The 22,205-nt window shown below is 38.9% G+C and overlaps 1 protein-coding gene across 4 annotated transcripts in view; it reads right to left on the bottom strand.

Annotated features, from left to right (window-relative positions):
* Positions 1 to 1,786: 1,786 nt before the first annotated feature.
* Positions 1,787 to 22,205, bottom strand: part of COL4A3 (collagen type IV alpha 3 chain) — a 129,805-nt gene continuing 109,386 nt past the window's right edge. For 3 of the 4 annotated variants that reach the window (XM_070618427.1, XM_070618426.1, XM_070618428.1), the window contains exons 38-52: positions 21,655 to 21,781; positions 20,429 to 20,509; positions 19,682 to 19,780; positions 19,385 to 19,432; positions 16,750 to 16,935; positions 16,093 to 16,223; positions 13,615 to 13,687; positions 11,593 to 11,664; positions 11,380 to 11,505; positions 10,418 to 10,516; positions 7,815 to 8,027; positions 7,040 to 7,217; positions 6,798 to 6,912; positions 5,364 to 5,536; positions 1,787 to 4,770 (exon numbers count right to left, since the gene is read on the bottom strand). In XM_070618427.1, the coding sequence (XP_070474528.1) occupies positions 4,686 to 4,770; positions 5,364 to 5,536; positions 6,798 to 6,912; positions 7,040 to 7,217; positions 7,815 to 8,027; positions 10,418 to 10,516; positions 11,380 to 11,505; positions 11,593 to 11,664; positions 13,615 to 13,687; positions 16,093 to 16,223; positions 16,750 to 16,935; positions 19,385 to 19,432; positions 19,682 to 19,780; positions 20,429 to 20,509; positions 21,655 to 21,781 (1,806 nt within the window). In that variant the 3' untranslated portion in view covers positions 1,787 to 4,685. Of the gene's footprint in view, positions 4,771 to 5,363; positions 5,537 to 6,797; positions 6,913 to 7,039; positions 7,218 to 7,814; positions 8,028 to 10,417; positions 10,517 to 10,591; positions 10,689 to 11,379; positions 11,506 to 11,592; positions 11,665 to 13,614; positions 13,688 to 16,092; positions 16,224 to 16,749; positions 16,936 to 19,384; positions 19,433 to 19,681; positions 19,781 to 20,428; positions 20,510 to 21,654; positions 21,782 to 22,205 lie in introns of all 4 variants that reach the window. The other variant, XR_011539810.1, reaches the window with a different exon arrangement.

Raw genomic sequence — 22,205 nt, 5'->3', positions numbered from 1 at the left:
TAGTTTCCTGAAGCCTCCAACTTTTGAATCACTATTTGTTGTCTCTTACAGTGTTTATCACATTCTGTCCAATATTATAATCATCTATGCATTTATCTTGTTTTCCCCTACCAGATTATAAATTATATATCAATTATAAATTCCATGTTTACGACCAAGGTCTGTATCTCCCTCGTCTGGATATCTACTGTGGAGCCAAACATATTGAGCACATTGTAGGTCTTGGGTACAAAGTGATGAGACCTATTTCCTGGTTTGGCTGATAAACTGGAATTGAAGAGATTCCAAAGCAAAAGCTCTAAAAAGGTTTTGAGCAATGTCAGTGTTTTTAGAAAAACCACAGAGTCTACAAAAACTTAGAGAGTCATATTTATCTGATGTTTAAATTTAGCCTGGTTATTCAAAATCAGTTACTCTCTCCGCTGTGTTTGGTTGACTTAGTTTCCACTAGGTGGAGCTGGGTTTAGGGGGTGGTGAATTAAACACTCTTAGAGTTGGGCAAGTGCCCTGTCAGCAGGTTGCTAGGAATCTGTTAGAGACTGATCAAGATTTTCCTTTCCAAAAGGCTTATAAGTAGAGAGAGGTAATGAGCTCAAACACAACATTCATTCTTCTTACTTGCCAGCAGTAAAAGTAAGTTTACTAAAATGGATTAGTATATTCTTTGACTCAACGTGTTTTCAAATTAGAGTTTTTGGCCCAATTATAAGACTGTTTCTTAAGTATTTATTTGAGCAACAGTTTTCTTGGTCTTCTTAGAACTATTAACCAAGACCACTGTTCATTCTCTTTCTTCCTTTGATTATATCTTTATTGCCATTTAATACAGCCTGAAAGTTCCTTACTTAAGAGATTTCCTATTTTATATATTAAAAGCATTCTTCTTTACCAATTATCTACATTTGAAATTTTATGAGTATTTTTCCTTGAATGAGGAGTATATGTAGCATAAATGGGAAACATTTATCAAAATTTGACCCATAATTTCTGTAACCTATACGTTTTCTTACTGATTTGTAAAAACTCTTTAAACACCTCAATAGAAAATGAACAAAAATATGATTAGGCCCTTCGCACGAAAACAAAAACAAGTGTTAAGAAAAAATACTAATTTAAAAAAAACAAATACTAATTAAAAGTGGTAAATGTTCAGCCTTACTGGTAATGAGCAAAATGTAGATTAAAACAAGATAGGCAAAATTGTAAAAGAAAACCAATACCCAGTATTGGTAAAAGCATAAGGAGATGAATGTTTTCATTACATTGTTGATGCAGCTGGAAATTCTAACAACCTTCCCAGAGAGCGTTTTTCTGTATATATCAAAGGCCTAAGATTGTGTGAGTTCTGTGATTTTGTAAGTCTCCGTCTAGAGATTTATCCTGAGGAAATAATTGCACAAGTGTGAAACGAAATATGTATAATATGTTCATAATAAAACTCGATTGTGTCCATCAGTTGGGGATTCATTGACTTATGTAGTAAATCCATGAAAATAATGATTAGTTCTTATCTATTGATATGAAAATATGTCCACAGCATATTAAGTTTTAAAAAATCTGTTTCAAAACAGCATGCTTTTATCTCACTTTTGTTTGAAAATATATTTACAGGAAAAGTTCTGGAAGGTATATACCTTAATTATCTTGGGTGAGGATAAGAGGTTAGATTATGGCAATTTTTATATTCTTCATAACTTCTGTATTGTTGTTTTTACAGTGAACATATATTGTTTTTACAATCCAAAAAAATAAATTTATTTCCATTTTGACAAAATAACACCAGATATAATTTTTTCAATTTTATTCTTAGACAACACAATAAAACATTATTTTAGCTGTAAATACAGAAATATTAGTACATTACAATATTGTAATTTTGTCAGAATATAATATAAAATATTCGATATATTTTAAATATATTTCATTTGGTTATCGAGTAAATTTTAAATTAAGTTTAGTAGCAGTAAGTTACATTTGATGCATAGAAAAATCTTTGTAAGTTAAATTAGCAATAAAAATTAAATTTAGCATTATTGTAATACTTTTATAAATAAGTTACTTAATAATGTTTGTCTTGCAAAAAAGAGACACCGCTGAGAAATCCATTATTGTAGCACACTGTGAAATTCCTAAGTTGGAGCCCCAAATGTAAAAGAAATAAATTATTTACATTTTATCTACAAAGTGAGATCTTCGTAACATTATAAGCTACTCATAGGTACCTGGAAAGTAATGCACATGAGCTATGTTTTAATGCTCAGTCTGAGCAACTGTTAATATGGCTTCATTGGAATTTAAGATTTCAGCATCACTTGTCTTCCTCAGAAGTTCAACACTGATAGAGGGCAAGAGAAGGTGGGGCCTTAGGGACAAGCAAAGGCCAATCATTTGGCATTAGCACCAATCTAGGGCTTTTACTCATTACTTTTTAGTCAAATTAGATGACCTTTAGGTCATTTGTGACTATGGACTTGAAGGAGAGGCAGTGATGGAGCAATTTTAGCCAGCTGTACCTGGTAACTTTCTGTAGAATTGTTTCTTGGGTGTTTGCCTAGAGCAATTATTTTTCAGTCCTTAGAGTGCATTGGAAATCACCTGGAGGGCTTGTTAAGATGAATTTTCTGGCCCCAGAGCTTCTGATTCTGTAGATCTGAGATTGGCCCTGGAATCTGTACTTGTGACAAGTTCCCAGATGCTGCTGATGCTGCTGGGGCAGGGACCACACTCTGAGAACTACTGGTCTACAGAGGGTTTGTGGAGATCCACTAGCCCTAGATGCCATTATAGTACAGTTGGGACAGTAGGATTATTTTTAGAGCAAAAATAGTAATAGTAGGTGAGTTTAAGTAAATAACCTAAGTAAAATGCACTTCTTAGTTTAAGTGTAAAAATGGCTTGACAGCAGTCGCGTGAGCCGTGAAGGATGCGGACCATGGTCACAGTCTGTGCTGTCCCCTGGGGTCACATCTTCACTTACAAAGCAACTGAGGTTGAAGCAATAACCTGAATTTAAATATGAGCACCGCCAACTCCACCTTGGTGGATCAAGAAGCATCTTTAGAGCTTTGTCTCAGATGCCTGGCTTCTGAGACCCAGCAAATAGTGCTACCATCAAATATAAATGGTTTTTAATGTTTGGCAGATCTTTGATTTCTTAACATTGTCCCGACCTCGGCTTCTGTGATGTCTACGAGAAGCTAGAAGTCCTGGGCTCTCCCTGTGCACAGATCTTACTTTTAAACCTTTATTGAGGCCTGCTGAATTTGATGGTGAAATATAAGAACAGTGACAAAGGAGGAAAAGGAGGAAAGCAACTCAGATATGTGGGATTCATAACAGAAACAATGAGTTACATTTTCTAGGATATTAGATCAGAAGCAAGTCACTCGTTTTTTGTTCTCTTCGTATCTCTATAATTTAGCACAGTGCCTGGGGCATGGCTTGGCACTAAATAAAATGCTTGTTAAGTTGGATTAAGTAACTTGGGAATGTATCAACACACTGAAAAGCAAGGTTTAAGACATACAGCTGCCAAGCTCTACAATTTGTACATTAAGATTTTTACACAGTGGACTCTTTCAATATGGTTTGTAAGAATATGCAACATAAAAAACCATGTTTTTACAAAGGAAGAATTAGAGAAGTAACAAGGAAATTAATCTCTAAATACCCAGGTTAAATGGAATATTTAGAGCAAAGGAAAAATATTCTGAGCCTGATTAGCAAACAAATGCCATAAGTTCTTTCATGGATTACTGAACTACTCAAATATATGTAAGGTATGCACCAACATTGATAGAGATGGGGATAAAGTGCAGCTCTAATAAGTTGTGTCCTTGTTCTTTGTGTGGGTGTGCTGGTAAAAGAGAAGTTAAGGTCAGACACGTTTCAGAGTATGTGTGTAAAAATATCCTACTAAAATTAATTCACTAAGCCTGAAAATTGTATCTACTTTGAATACAAGTAGGCTATATTGCTGCAGTGAAATGGTTTCCATGGACAAACAAAAAAAAATCTTAAAAAATAACACAAAACAAAACCATACAGGATTTCCAAGGCTGTTATGATTCCATTTGGGGAACCTCCATTTGGCGTTAGTCTCGGGCATGTTTAACAGAGCCCTAGAAAATCCAAGAACCTCACTTCAGTTCTGGTTCCCTCAGGCCTTCGAATACTCAACAGGTCTGAGAGTCCAGTTCCGTCCATGATGCTCTAGGACTCCACTTGCCTCTATCTCCTTTCCTACCCAGGGTCTAGAGGTTCAGGAAGCGGGTGGTGGCGCAATCTAAAACTGATTTAGTCTCCCTGAGTCTCAAAGACTGGAATAGAAGGGGGCAGATCTTGGGGCCCAGGGGACCAAATAGCTCTTCACTTGTAGCATCATACTTTATACAATCACCATTTGGACAGTGCACTGGATACAAGTGGAATACCATTTCAGTGATATTTTGTGAAAAGTCTGGGGCTTTACCATAGGGAACTTTGAAACAGCACAGATTTAGAGATCAGGATCACAGAACCAACAGAAATGTTTTGTTGTGTGGGGAAACAAATAGAAACTTTGTACTAAGCCATCATAGAGTGATATTGTTTGTTTGGAGAAAAATACCTAAATAAATGCGTATTCTGCATCATTACTTGGTTATTTAGGATCAAAAATAACAGTTCTATTTCTTTTTATTTCTTCAAAGTCTTCTCTTCATGCACACTTGACAGCGACTTATTATCTTTTCTAACTCCCCAGCTTTCACAGTTGATGGAATAGGTTTTCTGAAATAGAAAACAAACAAACAAAAAAACACAAACAAAAATCTCATCAATTTATAGATAAAGAGGGAATACTTGCTGGGTTTGAGTTTTATTAATGAATACTGTAGTCATTTAAACTTCCTTACAAGAGGTATATTTCTGAAGAGGTATATATGTCAACATTTTATAATTTTAGTTGTATTTCTGCCTTGGTGCAAACTTACAGATCATCTTTTTTATAATAAGAACTACCTCCATCTTATAAATAGTCTGTATTACAAGTCTTTCAATATAGTAAATTAAGATCAGGAGATCACTTAGTAGTTTTATTCAGTAATTTATTATACATTCATATATAAATATTAAATATATTCGATAATGACAAAAATCATGTTTATTTGCCTTTATTGGTACAGTGGTACAAAACTGTGGCTACTTGTTGACTCTAGAACACTCATAAATTGGGAGTGCCGAGCTAAACAGGATTTTATTGGCATGGGGAGATTTTTAAAATGTGAGTACATCAACACACAGATAATGGAAGTCTAACATCGGCAACCTTTGACTAGTTCCTTGATTGAGTCATCAAATTAAACTTGACTTTGAAGAGTTACCTGAACATTCTTGCTGGATTTAATGAAGCCAACCAGAAACTGTAGGAATTTGAATAGTAGTTGCACGTTCCTCTTCCGTGACATTCTATAAATGGACTGGCTCGGAATTCCTCCAGGCAGGATCCGGGAGATGCCAGTGCTTGCCCAGCGCCCTCAGAACCTGCACTTGTAAACTATCACAATAGAAATATTTGAATAAGAATTCTGTGCATGGCATTCAAATTTTCAATGCTCTACTTTGTGTGTGTGTGTAATAGAAAACAATAAGGAAAAAAAAACCCAAAGCATGAGTTAAACTTCTTATGCTTCTTTACCCAGATATGCTAATATTCCAGGTACCTTACAGGTTGAGGTATAGTCATCAAAATGAAAAAAAAAGCTGTTTCTTCTGCCTAGAGTGCTCCTTTCCCCCAGGTCTGACTAGCTCTTTCTTGTCATTCAGGGACCTACTTGAATATAACCCCCAAAAGGCTTTCCTTGACCTATTCCATGTCACACTCTCTCCCTTTATCTTGCCTTATTTCCTTCATAGGACTGATTATCATCTGAACTCATTACTGTTATTGTTATTTTGTCTTCTTGCTTGAGAATATAGAGGATATAGACTAGGAACTTTGGTTCACTGTTGGTGTCCATAGTGCTCAGAATACTCATGGCACATAGTAGGTGTTCAATAAATATGTGCTGAGTTAGTGATTGAATGAATGGACATCTGTGGGTAAGGAAGGATTCCCCCCATAATACATAACATAATGTATTATGATACATAATAATACATTATAAATGATGCTATACAGAATATGAATGACCGCTAACCACATACGTGCAGCTATCATAATCACAGAGGATCAGTCCATAGATTTCCTCATTTAGTACTTAAATCTGGGGAACTTTTCTTTACAAGGCTGTTTCTGTTAGTTCCCATCTCTATGTGAACTTCAAAAGGACGCAGTATAAGGCATAAGGGTTTCGGAGCAGACAGATTCGATTTCAGATCCTAGCTTGACCATTTACTAGTTGTGAAACCTTGGGGAAATTACTTCATTCTTATTTGTAAAACTGTAGATGATAGAAACTACCTTGCAGAGTTTTCATAAGGATTATGGAGGATCTAAATAAAACAGCTGCCACTTTAAAGGCATAGGCATTCTATTGTCAATATGGTAGCTACTATTCACCTAAATGTCTTATATAGAATTTGCGGATAATCTCCTCCTAAGAAGACTATTTTTTAAATGCTCCATTATTTACCAAAAACAACTTATTTAAAGTAAGAAAGAATATATATTTTCAGATTTTTCAAGCAAATGTCCATGGAATATTGTGCATATTGATGTCAGGCAGCGTTATTCCTGGGGGCCACATTTCACCCAGCCCAATGTAAAATTCTATGGGTAATCTTTACTATGAATTTGCTGTTCCTTTTCTTCTTACCATGATGAAAGAAAATCCTTTCCAGAGAGAAATCCAGCCATGGGGACATGGGGGAATGTCAGTGGTTTGGCTGTGAATGGCTATGGCAATCGCAGGACCTTCACAGACAGTGCACCTGTAACGTGAAACAAAGAATATGGTGGCATCACCACTTTCTGCACCATCATGTGCTGCCTTACATTCCATTACAAATGAAGTCATTCACCTGGTCCCATCACAAAACTAAGGGATTGGATTTTTACCTGCTAATATAAGGCTCCAGGGCCCTGCCAGTAATTGGAGCCATGTCCATTGGCATCAGTGCTGGTGTTGACAGCCAGTATGAATAATCGTTTCGCGATGCGAAATTACATACATTGTTGATGTTACAGAATAAGAATGGCATTGTGGTAAATCGCTGCAGGCAGCTGCCAAGAGCTCCTAATAAAACATCAGACTGGGTATCACTTTGAGTAAATTAAAATTATTTTGAGTATCATTACTAGATAGAGGCTAATCAAAACATAACCTATGGCAAAAGCTGGAGAAAAACAACACAAAAGAGTTATTTGAAAAATGTATTACGGAAAAGTTTTAAAAATGATAGAAATCAAAGATCTAATAGGCAAACAACTCCTCTTTCCCCCACCCTTACTACTTCCTGTGGCCATTTCTAATCAGTCAGTTGAAGAAATGTCTTTGCTTCAAGGTATTCCCTGTTCTTAATATGTCTATAATGGCTAATGACCAGACAGAGCTTTAGAAAAGATGTTACTTTTAAGATTAAAAAGCAGAGAGGTGATTTAAGTGAAAATGTTTTGCGTTGAACAGGATGAGCTAGACTGGCATTTGCAGGCAAGCCTCATTCCAGACCTCTACATTCCAGAATGAAAATTAGACATTAGGCCAACGTGGTTTTATTTGCTCTCTTTAAAAAGTGGCTGTAAGATACTCAAGGTTGTTTACACTTAACTTCAGAGAGAGGTGCCATAAAATTTACAATAACAAAGTGACTGGAAACTAGGGCTGGGACATTACCCAGGTCTTGTCCATGGGCTTGTTCATTTCCTTGTATAAAGAGAAGAGAAAACCCACTATAGAGCGGCTCCGTCCCTTCCGGACAGGAAGGAATCGCGGTGGTCTGACTATGCCGGGTGAAGATGAAGCCTCTCATTGCTGCTCCGGTGGCAGGTGCTCCAGAGAACCCAGGTTTCCCCTTCAAACCTGGCGGTCCGTCTGACCCGGGTGGTCCTTTAAAAAGCACGTTACATGTGTTACAACACAAACGAAACCTCAAACTTGCTTTCCCAAAGTACTAATTTATATGTTCATGTATATCGGGTAAGCCTCAAATACAGAAAGGCGTCCTAAAGAAGAATGGCTTAGAAAATGGCCCCACAATATTATTAAATGTTGGCTATTTTATCACACAATACCTCTGATTATAGGTATTTGCGTATATGAGTTTTTTGGGATCGGGTCTTCTTTATCTTTGTATTCCCCTGTGGTGCCTAGCACAGCGGTCTGTATCTGGTAGGTCTTATGTACATCTTTTATGAATAAATGAATGTATCCTCCTCCCGTGTGGGGAAACAAGAAGTCAAATATCTAAAATCTGAAAGTCTATTCAAGTCGTTAATAAAAAATTACATATGCTTTTGACAAATTCAGTAAACCATCATGGAAAACACTAAAAGTTACTTCTAAAGGTGCAAACTTCAAGAAAGTTTTTGATCCATTAGTAAGGCAAATAAGAAAAGACTTTTTATTTTTGACTGTGATAGGGTTCTTTTATTTACATGAGTTAAAACAAAAATAGTCGTTTTTATACTTTTTTTTCTCTGCACTTGGAGTAGGCTGATACACATTTGTCGCTTTCTAAATAAGGACCAGTGAGCTATCCTTTCTCTCCTTCCTCCTTTTCCTCCCTCTCCTTCTCTTCATCAAATAGCCAGTATTTATGATACTGGCACTGGCTACCACACGCCAGACCCCTAAGCCGTTTCCGCTGCCACTGCACCCTGACCTTCACCCCAACACAACTTGGGTTGCGGTCCTTTAAGGTCCTAAGGAAATGCAGAGAAGGCAGAGACTTGTATTTTTGACCTGCTAAGTCAAGGGAGGTATCGTTGTTGCCCACAACCAACCGTGCCATGGAGTCAGGAGATGCGGCAGTTTAGACCCAGCTCAGAGGTCAATGCTTTTCACAAGGATTTGTTAAAGCCCCAATATTATATTTTTTCAGTCTCCCCACCCATTTCTATCTTCTCTAGGGGCCTTGGCTTATTCTTTGAAATAAAAAAATAGGCCATATCCAAATTCTTCAAAGTCTCCTGTCTTACATGAAAAGTCTGAATTTGCCAGGTTTTTAATATATCAGATAGGGATGACACATTCTTCACTTCTCCTAACATCTACCCTCAGTCCCAGGGGGCTACAAGTGGCTCCAAGCAAAAGGTGTGTCTAGGTCTCTGCACAGGAATTGTGAAGTGATTAGCTGAGCATGACAGGAACTGGAGTGAGCTATTGTACAAATATGCATGATCCAGCAGGATATTCTGACTTTCCAAGAAAGAGGCGAAGGCTCTTTGACCGATGCTATTTGACTCTTAGATCCCTTTATCATTCTTATGAAGCCTTTATAGCATTAGGACTAACTCTGTCTACTTGCTAATAATTCTCAACACAATTTGTATTGTAGTACTCTAGCTCTTGTTGTGGCCCCATTCTGAAACCCAGACCTGGTCTGTAAAGTTTTAAAATTAATAGAATTACTAGTGAGAGCTTTGTTTTTTCTCACTTTGGAAAACATACTTTAAAGACAGTTGAATGATTAATAGTGCTCTAAATGCACTTATGACAATACTAAATCATGAGTGATTATGCAATTAATATTATAATTAATATTATTAGCATTATATTTGAATTTTTAAAGATTTAAATCTCTAGTCTTTAAAGTTTTATTACAGTAGATCTAGTCATATGTTCACAAATTGGGAAATCACATTTAGAAGTTTTTCTTATTTTCACAAAGTCAGCAAAACTAAAAGATAAGATTTGGATATCTAGGTTTCTTCTAGAAGGTGCTTTTAAAACTTTTGCGTAAGGCAGATTTTGATCCAGGTGTATCAAGTTGACACATATAGCTTATGTTCAGACTGAAATATTTGAGGTCCTTTTTCAGGATTCACATGAGTTGTTGAGTTGTATTCAAGAATGATGTAGTTAAAAGTCGGCTTTCCTAAGTAAGGACACTAAATTTCTCTTCTATTCATATCGAGATAATATTTTACTAGCTATGTACTTATGTGCCGCTCCTCTAAGTAGATATTAACCAAGTATGCCTATAAAACAGTATTGACCTTTCTGAAAATAGAATTAGTGCTTCCTTAGGTTTATTTGTCCTCAGGCTAAAAGGTTGGAGTACATCTGCCCAGTTAAAAGATAGGAAGAATGGTGTATTCCAATAACTCTTGATTTTTCATCTTCTTCCAAATGAACATTTTGCCCCTGGCTTTTAGCCTGATCTAAACAACACGAACTGTAAGACCTAGCTTACTCTTGTCATCACATACTCAAACAGGACTTCTCTGAAGATACAGAACTCCTTACTGAAGGAAACAAGCCGGCTGTTTGTTTACCTGGCTCTCCTTTACAACCTTTGTCACCTTTTTCTCCAGGTGGTCCAGGAGTTCCTGGTTTTCCATCCTTGCCTGGTTTACCTCTTGGCCCACAGGGTCCTAGGCAAATAACCAACACTGTATTGAATGGTTCATATAGGATAAAAAGTAGGGTGACCAACCATCCCAGTTTACCTGGGACTTCCCCAGTTTCAGCAATGGAAGTCCTGCAAACGGAGCAGACCCTCAGCCTCGGGCAAACTGGGACAGTTGGTCATCAACTTGTTACACCCTGCTTCCCAGGAAAAAAAAAGACCCTCAAAAATGAACTAGGAGTATATGAAATACACCAGTTTAAAATTGTGCTGCCACTTTGATTTATGCTGTGCCAGAATTTGCTGTGCCTTTGTATTGATCAAAGTAATACCTCATCTCCCAGATGATTCAGGCAAACTTAGGACATAACAATTCCATTCAGCAGTCTATTACAATATGCCAAGCCTATACAAAGGGATTAGTTCAATTTCCATACACCTATATTTTGAAAATATTTTGTAATAGTAAGCATGCATTTGCATTGACTGCTCTTCCAAGTGCTGTATGAAGTGTTAGAAAAGTATAAATACATACAACTCAGATTTATTCAGGCAATCATTTAGAAATAGTCAGAACTCTAAGATTGACAGTTGTCAGAGAAGATAGACATAATACTCTTACCTTATGAAAAAAAAGAAACCATAAGTGCCCTAACGTATATTTGCTCAAGTTTATACTATGCACAACAGTTTCATTCGATTCAATAGATTCCAAGGCCTTTTATTTGCTGATCAAGAGTAAAATGAGCTCAATCCTAAAGCTGATTGTAAAAAACACTATAATGTTTAACATTTTCTGTGAAGTTGTAGTTTGCTTCCAAAGCACTTTACAAGTATTTTGGTTCAACCACTTCCTAGTGATCGAAGTCAATGCTGCCAGTCCCACACCTGGCTTTCCCGGTGGCCCCAGGGGCCCAGGTTCTCCTTGCATTCCTGGTTCTCCAACTGGGCCAGGTGGCCCTGGGCTTCCTGGAAGGGAGATGATCTGAACTGTGCCAGGGTCTCCATGTGCACCTATTGACATGAACATAAGAAGATGATGGCTTCACTGATGAGTTACCCTTTCTTCATGGAGAGCAGTACTAGGGAAATAATATTTACCGGGTGGTCCTTTTGGCCCAGGTCGCCCTGGAGGCCCAATTGATCCCAGAAATCCTGGATTACCCTTCTCACCTTAAAAAAAAAAAAAAAGCAGTATGATTCCACTTAGAACAATGGGTTTCCTCGCTCTTCAGGTTGATGATCAACTCCAAGGATAGATACTGGAAGGTATGACTGGAGGTTATGAGCTTTATGACAATGGCTACAAGTTAATTATATCCACATGGGTTTTGGCATTTTATTTGGACCCAATCAGTCATGTTAAAATGAAGAAATATATTCTAGAAGTAGGTATTAAGAGCTTGTATTTTAGCACTGAAAGGGAAGAGTTCCTAAGAGTTCGCTTTTTAAGTTCAGAAACCAATTCAGTTTCATATTTAAGGTAAAATATGAAGTCACATTAAAGTCTATTTTAGCACCTCCTGGTGAATTATACTGCTTGGTTATCGTAGTTCCTCAGCTAATTACTCTTGGTTTACTAATAGCCCAAAGTTAGTTATGTTAGGAACTGTCATGAGCACATCTAGAATATATGCTTTGATATAAACTAACAAAGTGGTAAGATTTCTCTCCCAAACCGTCTTTGACGTGAATAAATGCCAAGAACCATTGATTTGGAGAAATACTCTCTTTTAAAGAATCTTGAGATAATGTAGACATTACATCTGATGACTTAGAGACTTTAATGCTATATATAATATTAATTGAAGAAAGACAGTAAAACAATTATAGTACCAGAAGTTACTGGCAACTACACTATAAATTATCTACTTGGTAGCAGAACTTGAGGAAGATGTTAATATTTACTTCTGTATACCAGAAGAAGCCCAAAGAGTTTTCCTTTGGAGATAAAAAAAAAATTCCAAATAAAGTGCAAACTCATCAGTAGTGCCAGCTGATGGATGATCTCCTTCTGAAAGCTAAGAGAGTAGTTGAGTGTGTTTCATGGAACTTATTTTAAAAGAACTGATTTTACGAATCTCCCCTCTAAATACATACCTCTAAATATTTCACCAGAATATTTCTTTCTTTCGTGATGCCTTTATATAATTTTACAAATCTTAGATATTTCTATTCTGAGACTTAGGGGAGTGACAGGTGGTACACATTTTTCCCAGGCTGCCTGCCAGTATTCACCCACCCAGTGTCTAGTGGGAGTCCTCAGAATCACTTGCTTTGAGTTATTTTTATCTAATTTGCTCCTTGAAGTGTCAGTGGTTGAAAATGTTGAAAAGGACCTCTCTGTCAACACCACCTTGTCCTCCCTTGGACCAGGAAAAGGTCTTCCTTCATAAAAATGTGATGTCCACTTTGGATACACTTATTATTTACCATCTCTATCGTCTATGGTAATAGGTTCCCTGCCATACAAAAACAGTACCCGACAATTTAACTATGTAAGACAACGAATCTATATTCAAAACTTTATTTAAGGTCGTACTGCACTTATGGAAGACTTGGGAATTATTTTCTGAAGCCTGAAGTTTAAATTAATGTGTGTGAATATTTTAAACTTAAAAACTGCAAAATTATAGGTTTTACTCTGATTAAAAATATAATACATGTGCCCCATAAAAAAACAATGCTTAAATCAGCATATAAAAATTACTTACCCTCCTCACTAACAGTTTGGTGAATAGTCTTTTAGATCATTCAGCTTTTTGAAATGATAAAAGTAACATGTGTACATGGTAAAATAAATAATTCAAAATAATATTGTTGACACTGATGTCATTCCCCATCCCCCAACGCAGCACACATGACTACCCTGAAAGGTAACCACTTTAAACTGTTTCTGGTTTTCATTTTTCTATAGTCTCCATCCTTCAGGGATGGTTTTGATTTTTAAGCCCCCTGGGGTTGGGTGCTGGTGGTCTTCCTTCTTCACTCATACAGAGGGCTTGCTTGTATTAACCACACTGCTTGTGGTGACTGTGGGAGTTGAGTAAACATTTGTGTACCCTAATATGTGAACCATCATCATTGTGTTTGCCTCCACAGAGCATTGCACAAAAACAATACCTCTCATGCCTGGAAATCCGTGGAATCCAGGATCGCCTTGGAGCCCTGGGTGACCTGGGGTACCTGGTGGTCCCTATTTTTCCAAGAAAAGAGAGCAGAACCACAAACTTTAAAAATCACAATACTCCCAGCAGGTTTTTAAAAAAACAGATATAATATTATGTTGGATCAGAATGAGCTGAAGTTGACAGATAGCATTTTTTCCTTTCAATCCTACGTTTCACCTCCTATAATTCCTCTGCCACCTAGACCTCTCCTTAGAACTATTATTTCCAATAAAAAGAAGTAAAAGCTACCCATAAGCCTAAGAGCAAACATACCTTCTGATGTTAATGTATGTTGTGTGAGTGTTGGATACAACTGGATATTCTCTATCCTACATGGATACAGAGTATTTGGAGATCTTTCAGGAAGAGCAGACACCAGACTGCCAGAATGAAGATTATAATTTGTATTTGTAATTATTGCAAAGACAAGAGTCATAGCACCCACCAACATTCTAACTAAGCTGGTGAAGTTATAAATTACTCCTAGTCAGGGTGGTAGAAGTAAAGTGTCCAGGGATGGGAGCATGAAGGAGTTGTCAGGGGAGTTTTGACAGGTGCTTTTGACAAGGATGCAATGATTTGACCGGGAGGAGATACTCCCTCCTTATGAGGCTTACACTAATTGCTCTTGTAGCCATGAGATGCTCAAATGAGGCCATAGGAGAAGAGGGGAGGGAGTAGGGCTTCTGAAAAGAGCGGTATGTCAGAATGTATGTTAAATCTACTCTTATACTGTCCATATGAATCGAGACAGAATGCTAGTACTTGAACATAATGAAAAATGGTCATGAAAAATGCTAAGAATAACAAAACTGGCCTTTGTGCCAGCTGTCTTTGGAGCAAGAAGACCAATGAAGGAATAGTCCTGTTGCTTGGATAAGGTGGCGTGAAGTTAAAAAAGGAGGGAGAGAAACAGAAGCATCTGATCAAGGACTTTCAGGCTTCTGAGACCTGGCCTTTTCTCCTACCGTAACTGGGGAGGAGGCCCAGTGCCAGGCACAGCCCTTGGTTGGGGAGAGAGCTCTTCCGTGCAAGGACAGAGCTGTTAAGGGCACCAAGCCAGTTTAGACATCCATCAAGAAGAATTATCTTTCAAATGCAAATGTAGAAACCTAGACTGACCTCAGAAGCACCTGAGAATTTAAGAGAGGTCACATTTCCATACCAGACTTTCCACATCCCAGTGTCCTTGGAAAGACTTTCAATGTGATCATGGGATCAGTGTCTGCCACTTTGAAAGAATCATGGAGAACCTGAGAGATACCTAAGACTGGAGATGGGCAAGTATCTCATTTAAAAAAAAAAGTTTTAAAAAGGTAGATTTTCAAAACCAAATACCAGGAGACCCTAAGAGAGCTTAACATGATTCCTGACAATAAGCCTTGCCAAAGTACTTCATTACCCATCATTGATGAAAATGCAAAACAATATGACATAACTCTGATTTCCTCATCAGGCTCCAAGAAGTTCGTATTAAAAGAGGAATCAGGCCTTTCAAATATGCTGCTAAGAGAAACCTAGGGAAGATGGCCAAGGTGTTGAGTAAGAGACTGTGAAATGAGACCTTAATAGGCTGGGAGCATAGGCGTAAATGAACCAGATGACCTCTAAGAAAGACAAATGTGAAACTTCTGTACCTAAGTCACAAATAAGCAAATAGACAAGACAAGAAACAGTGGAAAAAACTGAGAAGCAAGTCATGAGGAAAAGGCACGTGGACTTTTGTTGACCATAAACTCAATGTGTGACAACAACATGGTGACATGGCAGCCAAACAGCCCATGTGGAATTTCAGGTTGGATTATAAAACAGAGATGTGCAGGCCAGTGCGACTCTTCCATCTGCTAGCCCCTGCATGGCATACTGAGTGCTTCCTCCTGGAGGGTGTTTGTCCCAGGGGCTGCATTTTTAAGGGAGATATTGACAAACTAGGATATATTCAGAGTAGAGGCAGAGTTGATGAAGGTTAAATTGAATTTGAAAAAAACAAGTATTTGTTGAGTGAAGAAATGCTCAGCAGGAAATGGCAGCTATTCACAAACACTGGAAAGTATGTTGTGGGGAGAACATAAATAGACATTTAGGGGATGGCACAGATTACTTCAAAAGCGTATTAATAGAGAAAAATGATGTTGTCATCTAGAGTGTTCCCAAACGCCTAGGTGTTTTTTTGGAGATTCCATCACTGGAGTTGTTCAGAGTCTAAACAAGAAGAAGTCAGGAACCACATAGAGAGGGGTCCCCTGTTAGAGGCCAAATCTGTCCAACTCTTAAGATTCTTCGATTCTTTGAAACTTCTGAACTCTGTCTTCCCTTGGGTGTGCTGCACAGAAGCATCACAAATGGGAAATTTTTGTTGCCTCTGGGTACATCTGATCCTGGCAATCGACTTAGAAGAAGATAAGAAGTCAAAATGATTTTCCACACTTACCGGATGACCCGGTGGCCCCATGTCTCCTACAGTTCCAGGCGGACCTCTTGAGCCAGGCCTGCCCATAAATCCCTTGTCTCCTTTTATGCCTTCTGTGTGACTCCCCGGAGGTCCAGGGGGACCAGGCTCACCTGAATTCACAGACAGCCTGTTAGTATTGCTCGTCAGGGAGCTGGGCAGGGTCTGTCAGTGATTCTTTGGAGCAAAGCACAAAGCCTGCACCTTACGGTCACCCCGAACATTCTCTCCCCTGCGGGCTGTGATGGGATTGTGGTAAAGACAGAATGAGATGATGCCAGTGAAGACCCTGGCACAAGGCAGGAACTGTTTCTCCCTGATGGAGGGCTGTCAGAGCAGGGTCTGTGCCTAACCCAGCACCTGACACCTAGTGGGAGCTCAGTAGATACCGGTGAATGGAAGCATCTCCCTCTTTTAGGCTCATTAATCTGGTTTTTACTAATTTTTCAAACAGGCCCCTCTGCTTCAACACCACCAACAGCTTTATACACTCTGTGTGAGAACAGGTGGGTATGGGAGGATGGAGAAGACCAGAGGGAAAAAAAGGAAGTAACAAGGTCACACAAGGGGAAAGTTGAAGGCCTCTGATGTCAAACATTATTTGCATTCTTTTATCTTATTTAAAAGTAGACCATTTACCTGGGTTTCCTTGGAAGCCTGGTGGACCTTGATTTCCTTTTTGGCCTGGGATGACTGCACCAGGAAAACCTGGGGGCCCTGGGGGTCCTGTCATGCCAATGGGACCTTGCGGCCCGACATCTCCCACTGTCCCTTTTCTGCCAGGGAGACCGGGCAAGCCTGGAGCTCCCCTGTCTCCTTTGGCCCCTGAAAACAAAAAGGTTTGATAAGTTTCTGTAATGCCCCTATACTTGGAGTTACAGTTTGTGATTATCTCTAATAATGTAGACGCTTTGCTTAAAAGTGTTAAGATTCACAATGTATTTTTTAAAAAGAGGCTGGTAAATGAAATACAAGTCTACAAGAACTGAGTCTCACTTCTGCCTCCTGTAATCGTTTGATCATATCAAACTCACGTCACTCTCACAAGTCTCAGTTTTCTTATTTTAAAAATGAAGGTAATGCCTGACGTAGGTCAGTTCTTTAAGGATCCGGTGAGATAAGAAACAGATGCGAAAGCGTGGTGTGAACTCTAAAGTGTTTTGTAAATGTAAGCCACTGTTACTATTATCTGATGAACTTTAGAACATTATTTAATCACTGATAATTTGTTAGAACATCAAAAGCTAAACTTCACGGCGCTGATTTGTGCATTTGAAGTGTTGCCCAGCTAAACCCCGCAAAAGGAACAACAAAGTTGCCATCCTTATTCTGTCCTCTGGTTACTTCTCCTTCATAACACAAACCCTAGTCTGGAAGGGATGAATGTGGCAGAAGGTTTGGATTTACCAAAGAAGACCCCTAAAAGCTCACAAGTGAATACTAATTTTTTCATCTCAGAGAATCTTCAAGAAATTGTGCTTTGACATTCATGAATGGAAAATGTTGTATGAATTGAAAATAATCTCTCCCTCCTCTCTCCCATCTCGGTGTTATTCTAGAAATGGTAAATGGCACGAAGACAGAAGACAGATGAGAGGAAAAAGAAGGAAAAGTGAGGATGAGGCTGGTGGCACAGGGGAAGGGCTGGGCAGATTATTATGTGGGCAAGACTTAGAGTGATGATGAAAATAAAATTGATGAATATTCAATATCTAGCCCTTTGTCTCTCGTGTTCTTTAGCTTTTTGTGCCTGGAATTTATGCTTTTATAAGAAAGTGTTTAGCTCAGCAAGCCATACTGTGGTGGCAACCCACATACGAAATAGAGGAACATTGGCAGAGATGTTAGCTCAGGAACAATCTTCCTCACCAAAAAGGAAAAAAAAAAGTGTTTAGATGATTTCAGCTCACTTCAAACTCTGAAATGCTGTATTTGTACAACAGGGTCTGGCAGTGGTCTCAGGAACCAGGATCCATGTCCATGATGATGCTTCCTTGTTTTATGATATGATTTCTTTTTAGGATTTGGGAGAATTAAGACTAATTAAAAGAATTCATACCTTCTAAGTCTCAGTGAATTCTTCTCCATGTTTAGTTACCCTAGAGGGATTGAGGCGCATAATCATTTGCTTACATAATTAGGCTATTTGTTATTTTCTAAGGCTTTTTAACTTGAGCTATGATCATTTTCTATCAAATTTTATTTCCAATTCAATGCTAAAGTGTTCTCATTCCAAATGATTAAAGTATGAGCTTCGCCTAGGAAAATGAACAGAAACTGTCCTTTTGACCGTAATCCTAAAACTTGAGTGTGAACTAGACTGGGAAAAGCTGTAATGCTCAGGGAAGAGAGGGGTCTGAGACACGTGGGGACACTGAACTCAACCCACAGGACTATCGCACTATCCAGAAACAGATGGAAAAGAACAGCTCTTGTCTGCTTTTGCAGTTGAGCTGGAAGGTCAAGGGGCAGTTCTTGCCCCTCTGAGTTTCTTCTCAGGAGCATCAGGCTACTTCTTGCTGGTTCTTGTGAGCATCAGTAACCAGAGGCCTTCATTAGGTTTAGGCCTCTTGGCTAATAAAATACTTCTATCCACAGAACCCACGGCTGAGAAAAGTCAATAAAGAGTGCAAACAATCTAATATTTCTTCCGGCAGATTTCTCTACAAAATGGAAAAAATTAAAAGAAGCTGCTATCTTACAAAACACTGGCATGAGAAATCCAGATTGTAGTTTGTCAAACAAAAAAACTTATATCTACTCTGAAGGACATGTTTAGTAAATTGCCATATCTGAGATGTTGAGAGAGTTACTGGGGAGCCCGTAACAGCCCAGCATGAACCTCAGCCTGGCTCTGGGGGTTCGTATCAGACCTACGAAGATAACAAGGTGGGAAAGGAATCATGTTATGAGTGCGACTTAGAATAGCAGAGAGGGATGCTCATTGAGAAGCCGTCAATTCCACCTCCATCCTTTTAGGAGGTGATACATTTAAACCATGCTAACAACAAAACAAAGGAATATATAAGAAGTCCTCTTATTTTTAGAGACTTTTGTAGATGGAAATTCCAAAATTGCATCACAGTTTCTAATTCATTCACTTCTTTATGATGGTGATAATTAAGCATTTTTACTCGACTACTAAGAATATAAACATCCTATATTACCATTGGGACTTCTTTAATTCAATATATTGTTTATTTTATACATCAGGCATATTAAATTAGACTTTGAAAATATCTATCACCAGGTTCAGGGAGGAAGAATTGCTCACCTCGAGGACCAGGGTTCCCTCTTGGGCCTGGAAGTGCCCCCAGCAACCCTGAAAGAGATCATTTTGGCATATTAATATTTTATATGTGATTAATTTCATTATATACATTTATATAATTTCTTCCACTTGGTCAGTTGCACATTGGTAACAGGAGGAAGTTTAATTATCACACACCCAGAACATGTTAAAGATCACGAGTTCTATCAAAAAATCTGTAGAGCAGTGAAGGGTGACAATGTCACTAATTATTCCGTGCAAAATAAAACTAGTGGGTCCAAGATAATGAGTAAGTTGTACCCGTTTCTCCCTTTTCTCCAGCTGGACCAGGAATTCCATCACGTCCTTGCTTCCCCCTCACACCCGTTGGTCCAGGATTTCCTGGGAATCCTGGAGGGCCTGAAAAAAAAAATGCTATTCAAAGAGAGGACTTACTTCCCATCAGTGGCCTAATATGAACACCAGATCTGTGGAATTCTGTTAAAGGTGTTCATTTTTCAGAACTATAGTCATGTGAAGCTAAGTTCGCAGTGAAAACTATGAACTGATTAATACTATCATGAGGATTATTACTTTGGAATGTGTAGATCAGCAGATGTCTTTTTTTTTTTTTTTTTTGAGGAAGATTAGCCCTGAGCTAACATCTGCTGCCAATCCTCCTCTTTTTGCTGAGGAAGACTGGCCCTGAGCTAACATCCATGCCCATCTTCCTCTACTTTATATGTGGGACGCCTACCACAGCATGGCTTGCCAAGCAGTGCCATGTCCACACCCGGGATCCGGGCCAGCGAACCCTGGGCCACTGAGGTGGAACATGTACACTTAACCACTGAGCCACCGGGCCAGCCCCTATCAGCAGATCTTTGAGTTAGATAAGTATAAATGCCTAACTTCACTTTTCTGCTTTTTTGTGCTGGGGAGTGAGCAACCGGGAGCTACATTCTAAGGAGGAGTCGTGGGTCAGAGACATAAATATACACAGACTCCACCCTCAGAGAAATGTGCCTCCCTCATAGAAAGGAATTGGACAAAGGACAAAAATGGAACCTGGAGGCCCTTTTATTCCTGGAGAGCCGGGGAAGCCTTTGATTCCTTTAAATCCCAAATCACCATCAGGACCTGGCTTTCCTGTAAATGAAGGGAGAGGGGAAGGAAGAAGACCGAAAGACAAATGATTACAACAGTGGCTGCAATGGTCCGTTCTTACAGTCAACTGTGCTCACGCTGGCTTCAGGAAAATCGTGCTGCGTACACTCCGGCTTCGGTCCTGGCTGCTTTTTCCCCAGAGAAGCACAGCAGAGATGTGTTGAATCATTTGCAAAGCCGTGTGTATACCAACCACGTGGATGGCTCAGTGTCTGACTTATTGCTTTATTTGGGAGTGTACAGAAAAATCCACTGAACCTTTCAGTGTTTGAAAAGATAATTTAAATATTGTCTTTGAGTAAAACCCGAAGTTGCAACCTAGTGGCTTAGCAGTTGTTCTTAAAACAAAACCAAAACTTAAACCCAAATTATAAGCAAATAAGGAAGAAAGCAATGTTCAACCCAGAAACATCCCGGAAAAAAAATTCTGAATGACAGTATTATGAGTTGAATTGTGTTGCCCCCAAATTCACATGTTGATGTCCTAAGCCCCAGTACCTCAGAATATCACTGTATTTGGAGATGGGGTCTGTAAAGAAGCAATTAAGTTAAAATGAGGTCAGTAGGGTGCCTAATCCGCTATGGCTGGCATCTTTATAAGAAGAGGAAATTTGGATACAGACACGCACGGAGGTTAGACACAGGGAGAAGGCGGCCATCTATAAGTCAAAGAGAGAAGCCTCGCGAGAAATCAACCTGCTCACACCTTGATCCCAGATTCTAACCTCCAGAATTGTGAGAAAATGCATTTCTGTCATTTAAGCCACCCAGTCTGCATTATTTGTTATGGAAGTCATAGAAAACGAATACAAATATCATAAGATTGGGCAAAGATCTAACATTTTGTGTCTTTAAGCGGAATTCATTGAGGCAGCACTTCTAAAATGTTGTTTACAGGAGCAGGGTTTTAGATTTCAGTCCACCAAACTGGCTGATCAGTAAAATTAGGCTGCTCCTGATTAATTTTCTGTTTCTTTGTGTCTCAGAATTTGAAGATCAAAGTTAACTAAAAGCAATGGTAGTACAAAAACCTAAATAGCTTTCTATTGACAGAGATGGTTCTAGGAGGTGTGGGCGACACTGTGTGTCATGCTTCCAGCTTTCAGAGTTGTAAAGCCCGTGCTCACCTGGGAGGCCAGGACTTCCGGGATGTCCAGGGACTCCGTCAGGTCCAGCAGGCCCCAAATATCCAGGTGCACCAGGTGGCCCTCTTTCTCCTTTCTTTCCCGTGTCACCTGGCAATCCTGGATCTCCCTTAAATTCAGTCAAACACCTTTAAAATTCTCATATAAGCAAAATATGTGATCAGAATTAAGTTAAACCGTGTGTGTTTGCATTTATTTATTTAGTTACTTACTTACTTAGCAATTCATATTAGGTATCTGCTATGTACCAGCACTAGGATAGGTTCTGAGAACAGGATGGCTACATGATTTTTAGGGCCCAGTGCACAATGAAAACGCAGCTCCCTTTTTAGAAAATTTAAAGCAATTCAAGACAGCAACAGCAGAGCATTAAACCAAGCATGGAGTCCTTTTGAGCAGCAGCCCCCTTTAACAACACTGGTGGCATGCCCATGAAGCAGGCTCTCCCCAGGAATATAATGGTAACCATGTATAGATATGTGATACACACAGTCCCTGCCTTCATGGAGCTTTAGAGACCAGTGGAGAGATAG

The sequence above is a fragment of the Equus przewalskii genome, chromosome 5 (assembly GCF_037783145.1).
Source record: "Equus przewalskii isolate Varuska chromosome 5, EquPr2, whole genome shotgun sequence".
Taxonomy (NCBI): Eukaryota; Metazoa; Chordata; class Mammalia; order Perissodactyla; family Equidae; genus Equus; species Equus przewalskii.
Note: the sequence above shows the minus strand (reverse complement) of the source record. Positions and strands in the feature narration are given on the sequence as shown.